This window comes from Mastomys coucha, unplaced genomic scaffold (genome assembly GCF_008632895.1).
Source record: "Mastomys coucha isolate ucsf_1 unplaced genomic scaffold, UCSF_Mcou_1 pScaffold22, whole genome shotgun sequence".
Lineage (NCBI taxonomy): Eukaryota > Metazoa > Chordata > Mammalia > Rodentia > Muridae > Mastomys > Mastomys coucha.
Window position 1 is genome coordinate 134,792,520 of NW_022196905.1, and position 8,371 is coordinate 134,800,890.

The 8,371-nt window shown below is 50.3% G+C and overlaps 1 protein-coding gene across 2 annotated transcripts in view; it reads left to right on the top strand.

Annotated features, from left to right (window-relative positions):
• Chst12 (carbohydrate sulfotransferase 12) overlaps positions 1-4,522 on the top strand; it is a 20,720-nt gene extending 16,198 nt beyond the window's left edge. For both annotated transcript variants that reach the window (XM_031338525.1, XM_031338526.1), the window contains exon 2: positions 2,820-4,522. In XM_031338525.1, the coding sequence (XP_031194385.1) occupies positions 2,898-4,160 (1,263 nt within the window). In that variant the 5' untranslated portion in view covers positions 2,820-2,897 and the 3' untranslated portion in view covers positions 4,161-4,522. The remainder of the gene's footprint in view (positions 1-2,819) is intronic.
• The last annotated feature ends 3,849 nt before the right edge of the window (positions 4,523-8,371 follow it).

The following is an 8,371-nucleotide window of genomic DNA, read 5'->3' on the forward strand; positions in this document are numbered from 1 at the left end:
TCACAGAGGACCCTAGTGAAGACTGGAGAGATGGCTCAGAGGTCGGGGTGTGCTGCTCTCACAGAGGATCCTAGTTTCCCAGTGACCACATCAGTCCTCACATCCACCTGTGACTCCAGGTCCAGGGGCTCTGAAGGCTTTTGCACTTGAATGCAGATACCCACACAGACAGACAGAAGCACAAATACATGTAATTAATCAAAGTCAAATGTAAAGAAAAGATTGGAATGTTCAAGTCTCCAACTATAATTGTGGATCCTCCCTCCCAAATATACCTTTAAAATATATTTAAAAAAAAACAACAACTTTTTTGGAAGAGAGGGTCTTATGTAGCTCAGGTTATCCTCAAACTCACTATGTAGCCCAAGATGACCCCAAACTCCTGATCCTCTACCTCGACCTCCTGAGTACTCAGATTACAGGCATGCTACAACTAGTTCTGGAGATAGATTCGAGGGCTAACTGAGCTACATTCCAGTCTGAAATTTTGCTTTTTGTATTTTGAAGCTATAGTGTGTGATACATATGTGTTTGTAGTTACTCTTGTCTTCTTTGTGGGTTGAGTTTTCTGTGATGACACAACATCTTTCCTTTCCTTGAGTTCTTCCGAAGTTTTCTTCATCTGCTACTAATCTAACTGCTTCTGCTTGCTTTTGGTTAGTGTTTGTATGACTCATATCTTCTGTCCCATTGGAAAGGAATGGGAAAAGTGGAGTGACAGCCAGCTCTGCCTTCATCTCCTCTGTCCGCCCCACTTCATGTCATGGGGCTGGGAGTAAAGGTGGACTCTGGCCCCCTCTGGGTCTTGCTGTGAGGCTGGTAGGGAGTCAGTTTGGCTATCCCACTCCACACCATCTAACCAGCTCTCCTAGCGGTTGACTCCAGGTAGGGTCAAGGCCCAGGCTACCTAGTCATCATGCTGACAGTCACGGGGCCTCTTGCTCCTGTCAATGAGGGTTAGTGATCAGCTTTCTGCTTGGGCCCCATGGTTGCCACCTGGAACTTGGATGCGAGTGGGAATGTAGTATCTCTCCGCTTTGCCTCTGAGGGGTCCCTTTGGTGCTGAGCTTAAGTGGAATGGCGGTTACTAAATCTGTCACTAAGCTACTGTGAGCATGACCCTGCTCTCTCATGGGACAGCTGCACTTCCTTGAGGACCACTGATCGTGCTTTGGAGCCTGGGAACCAGATTGCTAACCCCTGACCTGGACTTTGGGCTCATGCCATTTGTGCGCTCTGATGATCCACGTGGGGCCAGCCTGTGCCAGAGGCAGGTCGCTTTACTGATGTCCACTGCATATTACTGTAGGGGCTGGCTCAGCTGCGCTCGCTCTGTCTGAGAATGCACAGTGGAAGGGTTTTAGGAGAATGGTGGCTTGGGCAGCTTTAGCCTCCTGGTGACGGACATTCATAGCAAGCAACCTTCCTCTCCTCCCTCCTGTCCTTCCTCCTCTCATGGTTAGTTTCTGGGAAACTCTTTCCTTTCTGGTTTTTTTTTTTTATTATTATTTATGTTATGTGTCTGTGTGTATATGTGAGAGAGAGAGAGCGGGGTGGGGGGTATACAAAGGCTAGCAGCCATAGGTCAATCACAGGCAGCATCCTCACAATCATCCATCTTGGGGTTTGTATGTGGGTGTATGTGAGTGTGTATCTGATGTGTTAGAATAGCAGCTTGCATCTGGACACACAACACCAGGCCAAAGCGGTTCCACGTGGAGGAGGTTTACTGGGGACAAAGAGGGGAAAGAGAGGAAAACAGAGGGAAAAGGAGTGGAAGGTGGGAAGGGCCTGACTTTTATTTAGGCTGTGACATAACCAGGTAAGTGTGGGAAGTGGACTCTGGGAAGGTATGTGGTTGTCATGGCAACAGGTGTCACCTATGTGTGACATTCCTGAGTTTGGAGCCGATCTGCAAAACTGGTCTTTTGATACCAACAGTATATGTACAGGGGCACATGTGTATAGGGCGTGTGTATGCAGGTCAGTGGTCAAGCACATCTGTCATTCCCTTGGGACCATGCACCTTCTTCTTTGAAACAGTGTCTCTCTCTGGGACATGAGGATTGCCCACTAGGCTAGCCAGGCTAGCCAGCGTAGCCCAGGAATCCTCCTATCTGTCTCTACAGCTCCAGTGCTGAGATTACAAGCACACACCTCCACACTGGCTTTCATTTGTTTGGGTTGGGGTAGGGTAGGAGTGGTTTGTAGATAGGGTTTCTCTGTGTAGCCCTGGCTGTCCTGAAACTCACTGTAGAGGCCAGCATGGTCTCAAATTCAGAGACCCTCCTGCTTCTGCCTCCTAAGTGCTAGGATTAAAAGAGTATGCCACCACACCACACTTATTTTCTGTTTTTCGAGACAGGGTCTCTCTATGTAGTCCTGGCTGTCTTGGAACTCACTACGTAGAGCAGGCTGGCCTCCAATCCATAGAGATCTGCCTGCCTCTGCCTAGCCTGATGTTGGGATTAAGGGTGTCACCAATGTGCCTGGCCACACCTGGATGAATCGAATTCTAAGGACCTAAATTGGGTTCTCATGTTTGCACAATAAGCTCTCTATTCCCTGGGACATCCACCTGGCTCCTTAACCCTTTTCAGTGCAGGGACAAAAAGGTCTCTACTTACTTTGGTGACTCCTGAAGATGGAGTAACTGAATCCCCGACTAGAATTTACACAGGGAGGCTAGAGGCTGGACATGCAAGTGGGCTGGCTAGTGGGAAGTGGGGGCAGGGGATCCAGCCACCCAAGGCCCTGCATGTGGGAGAAAAGCCCATGTTATTCTGAACCTCTAATCTGGTGTGTTCTGAACTCTCTAGGTCCGTCACCCAGAACCATGTCCCAGCTGTGCACAAGGCTGAAGTGAAGGGCCAGGTGTGGGCCCTGCCCAGGGCAGCATGACCAAGCCGCGGCTCTTCCGCCTGTGGCTGGTACTGGGGTCGGCCCTCATGATCCTTTTGATCATTGTATACTGGGACAACGTGGGCACTGCCCACTTCTATCTGCACACGTCTCTCTCCAGGCCACACATCCTAGAGCCCCTTCCCACCCAGGGGCTGGTCGAGGAGAATGTGTTCACTTCCGACGTGGATGAGTTTTTGAACACGCTCCTTAGTTCTGACGACGCGAAGCACAACGACCTTTCCAGGAGAAAAACTGAGCACCCCCCGGCGCCCGCCCCCAGCAAGCCAGTCTTGAGCCACATGGAGGAGAATGTGAGAGGCTACGACTGGTCCACCCACGATGCCCAGCAGAGCCCAGACCGGGACAGGCAGCAGGCCGAGAGGAGGAGCCTGCTGAGAGACTTCTGTGCCAACGCCAGCCTGGCATTCCCCACCAAGGACCGCTCTTTTGATGACATCCCCAACTACGAACTGAACCACCTGATCGTGGACGACCGCCACGGGGTCATCTACTGCTACGTACCCAAGGTGGCCTGCACCAACTGGAAGCGAGTGATGATCGTGCTGAGCGAGAGCCTGCTGGACCGGGGCAGCCCCTACCGAGACCCCCTGGACATCCCCCGGGAGCACGTGCACAACACCAGCACGCACCTCACCTTCAACAAGTTCTGGCGCCGCTACGGCAAGTTCTCCCGCCACCTCATGAAGGTCAAGCTGAAGAAGTACACCAAGTTCCTGTTCGTGCGCGATCCCTTCGTGCGCCTCATCTCGGCCTTTCGCAGCAAGTTCGAGCTGGAGAACGAGGAGTTTTACCGCAAGTTCGCGGTGCCCATGCTCCGGCTGTACGCCAACCACACCAGCCTACCCGCCTCGGTGAGCGAGGCTTTCAGCGCCGGCCTCAAGGTCTCCTTTGCCAACTTCATCCAGTACCTCCTGGACCCACACACGGAGAAGCTGGCGCCCTTCAACGAGCACTGGCGACAGGTGTACCGCCTCTGCCACCCGTGCCAGATAGAGTATGACTTCGTGGGGAAGCTGGAGACCCTGGATGAGGATGCTGCCCAGCTCCTGAGGTCCCTCAAGGTAGACTCCCAGCTCCACTTCCCCCCCAGTTACCGGAACAGGACGGCCAGCAGCTGGGAGGAAGACTGGTTCGCCAACATCCCCCTGGCCTGGAGGCAACAGCTCTATAAACTCTACGAGGCCGACTTTGTTCTCTTTGGCTACCCCAAGCCAGAAAACCTGCTCAGGGACTGAACTCCCATAAGCCCTCATGCTACGCCAATAAACTGAATGGCTGTCTCATGAGGCGGTCCTTTGAGGATGGGACCCTGTGGCCTCCTGGGTTCCCTTCTGGCTTCCTTTCCTTCCTGGTATGACAGGCAGAGAGGATGCCACGCCTTTCCCATCTGGAGACCTCGGTCCAACCAAGACCCAAGCACCTCACTCTCCAGAGTTTTGCGTCCCACACCCCCACCCTTTTTTGCAATCTGGATTTGTTTACTCCACAGCCCGTATTCATGGAACATTGTGTTAAATACTGTTTTCTAAGATTAATATATTTCAGATATATTTAATATGAAAGTGGGAGGAAGCTGGAGTAAAGTGTGGCGCCCGCACTCTTGCATTCCTGTGGTTCTTTGGGTCAGGCAAGAAACACACCCAGGAAAGAGGCCAGGAGCTCATGGGCTATCCAAGTCTCACACCTCCCCTCAAAACATCTCAAAAGTGTCTTCACCGGAGAAGAGCCTAAATGTGAAGCTGGCTGCTTTAGGTGGGGGTGGGAGGGTGGTTACTGTTAAAAATCCCCTGGGGCTCAGTAATTGTGAGGAGTGTGGTGCTAACATCAGCTTCTGTGAGGCCCTCAGACGGCTGGGATGTGTGGGAGGAGTGATCTCACCATACAGGAAGCAGTGCGGCTGGCTGAGTCTCACACTTCACCTCCTGAGACTCCCCTGGTCCCCTGAGAACAAGTTCCAACACCTAGACCCCTAGGAGACATACCCAAAGTATCCAGCCCAGCCATCACAGGCTTTTAAAAAATTTATTTCTTAAATAATTATTTATTTTTTTAAAAAAATATTTGTATGTACGGGTGTGTTTTGACTGCATGTATGCTGTGCACCACGTGTATGGAGTACCCATAGAGGCCAGAAGAGGGCGCCTGATCCCCGAGTATTGAGTTTCGGAGGGTTGTGAGCCACCACGTGTCAGGTCCTCTGGGAGAACCGCCAGTGCTTTTTACCACTGAGCCATCATCTCGCCCCTTGCCTCTGTTCTTAAGGAGAGGCAGGTGCATCCTTTGAGTGTGAAAACCCATGTCTGCCCAAGTGTCTAAGGAGACCAGAAGAGAGTGTTGGAACTCTTGTGAACTGGGAATTGAATCCAGATCCTCTGGTAGAACAGCTAGTGTTCCCAACTGTTGAGCCATCTTTTCAGCCCCAGAGCCCTGTTATAAAGTGATGCATTTGAAAAGGGGAAGTGGAGATAAATCTTCCGGGCTCCCTACTGAAATGGCCTCAGAAAGAACTTGTTTTCAGGTCAGAGCCTTAGAGCAAAGTCAACTCTCCACCCTGGCTTTTCCTTTAACCCAAGTGTCCATGCCTAGTGACATAGGCCTGTTAGCCCTGGTACTTGCAATGCTGTGGCAGGAGCATCAAAGTTTAAGGCCTGCCTAGGCTACAGTGTGAGTTCAGGACAACTCAGTGAGATCCTATTTCAAAACTTAAAAAAGGGCTTAGTGGTAGAGTGCTTGTCTCCAGTGAGAGGATGGGAGTGTGGCTCAGTGGTAGAGCACCTATATAGAGTCCCCCAGTGAAAAATTGGATATGTGGTGTTTAATTTATCACACAGGGTCCTGACTATGCTATTGAGTGAATATGTTGGTATTTGGCAAACTATAATTAAAGATTAAGAAAAAGAGATGCCAGCCAGGCAGTGGTGGCGCACTCCCTTAATCCTAGCACTCGGGAGGCAGAGGCAGGTGGATTTCTGAGTTCGAGGCCAGCCTGGTCTACAGAGTGAGTTCCAAGACAGCCAGGGCTACATAGAGAACCCTGTCTCGAAAAACCAAAAAAGAAAAAAAATGCCACAGGACCTTCAGAGGTGGTGTTTGTATAGGCAGGCACTGGTTATTTATCAACATTATAAAATATTAATCGTGGTTATTAATATTCATGAGTGTGATGAATATTCATAACCATCTCCTTCCTCCGACAACACTCAGACATTGAGATCAAGGATTTCTACTGGAGAGTCTAATTCAAACCACCAGGGAGATAACCAGGTACCTATACACTGTTGTGGCCAAACATCTGAAGGAAAGATTGAGCTTTAAATTACATTTACTTATTTGTGTGTGTATGTGCACACGTATGTATACCATAACCCACATGTGGATTCAGAGACCAACTTGCAGGAGTTGATTCTCTGCTCCTACCATGTGAGCTCCAGTCAACTCATGTGAGACTTGGCAGCAAGCCCTTTACCTGTTGAGCAATCTTGTCAGCCCAGAGGGGAGGATGCCCAGAGGGGAGGATTTATTTCGACTTGAGGTTGAGACTAATCAGTCCATTGTAGCAAGATAGACATAGTGGAATTCATAGGAGCACGGGGCTGGTGCTCTCGTCCCTGCCCTTTAGTGCTGGAGAGCACACTGTCAAACCTGTTTGTTTTGTTGTTTACAAGGGCACTGGAGATCTGATTGTTTACATGGGCACCAGGCACAGCAAACACTGCTCTGGCCATTTGACTCTTCACTAACAGAGACCTAGGATGAAGTGTGTCTGCAGCTTGCTATGTGGACCAGGATGTGGCTCAGTCAATAGAGCTCTTGATTAACATAACACCGAAGCCCAGGCTCCACTCCCAGCACTGCATAAACCAACATGGCAATGCCTGTCTGTAATGCTAGAACTCCAGTGGAGGCAGGAGGATCAGGAGTACCGGGTCACCTTTAGCTTCTATTGAGCTTGAGGCTACCCTGGAATACATGAGGCCCTGTTGAAAAAGAGGGGTCTCCTGCATATGTTTGTTTTTTTTTAAATGTATGTGTGTGGGGTGCATGCATATTTTTGTGCACTTGTGTGTGCATGTGAATGTGTGTGTGCCTTTGGACATCCAAGGTTGATGTGGAGAATCAACCTGCATCACCTTTCTGTTTTATTCATTGCCAAGGGGTCTCTCGTTAACCCCCAATCTGGCAGCTCTGGTTAGTCTGTCTCACTAGCCAGCTCTCTCTGAGGAGCCACAGCCTCCACTTTCCAAGGCTGGAATCACATGAAGGCATTTACATGGCTTCTGGGCATCCAGATTCCAGTCCTCATGTTTGTGTGGTGAACACTTATGCACTGAGCCATCTCTCCAGCCCCACCTCATTTAGTGAGACAGAGGTTGCCTCTCCCTAGCCTTGGACCCTTTGATGAGGCTGGCTGGCCAGTTAGCGCCAGCTTTCTTACAGTGTTCTGGGGATCAGATGTGAGTCCTCCTATTCCCAGGCTATTTCTCCAGCTCTGTTGTGTCTGGTTTTAAAATGGATTCTTCTGCCTTCCAAGGCATGCCTAGGGAGAGATGGTTGAAGGGACAGTCTGTAAGAGTCATACATGTGGCAAGAGTGCCAGGGTTTCCAGATTCTGATGGCTCTGTGAGTGTCCTCGTGATGCAAGAACTTGGTCAAGCCATTTCAGCTATGGAGACTTGGCTTGGATTAAAGCACACCCTTTTCAGAGCAGTGTGCAAAGTGGGGTGGGGGTGGGGCTTGAGAAGCCATCCCAATGATTGAAACACTTGCCATCTCAATAACCTTCCTGCCATGGCACCTCGCCTGTAGTTGGTTTGCTGAAAAATCAGAGATTTGAAACCTGGGGTACAGAATTGCAAAGTTGGACTTTTTTTGGTTTTTCAAGACAGGGTTTCTCTGCCTAGGCCTGGCTGTTCTGGAACTCACTCTGTAGACCAGGCTGGACTCGAACTCAGAAATCTGCCTGCCTCTGCCTCCCAAGTGCTGGGATTAAAGGCGTGAGCCACCACTGCCCAGTGCAAAGTTTGACTTTTAAAGTGTCATGATCTACTCTAGGCCACCAGGTTGAAAACAATCTGGGTCCTTAAAAGGTTTGTTTTGGGGGCCAGGATATGTTTTGGTTCTAAAATGTTCCAGAAACGTCTTCCAGAGTCCAGAGCTCCAACATTGATTTAGGGAGGGAGGCTGGTAGGTGGACTTGAGGTGGGAAGGGAAACAGCGGCTCTGGGGGCGGGGGGGTGTTCAGTGGCAAGAGGCTTGCTGTGTCTCTAGAAACATGCTCCCATCCAGTGGTCCCAGCACTTGGGAAGCAGAGGCAGGCAGAGCTCTGTTTGTTGGAGTCAAGCCTGGTCTACAGAGTGAGCTCCAGGACAGCCAGGGTCATACAGAGAAACTCTGTCTCAAAAGAAAGAAAAGAGAGAGAGAGAGAGAGAGAGAGAGAGAGAGAGAG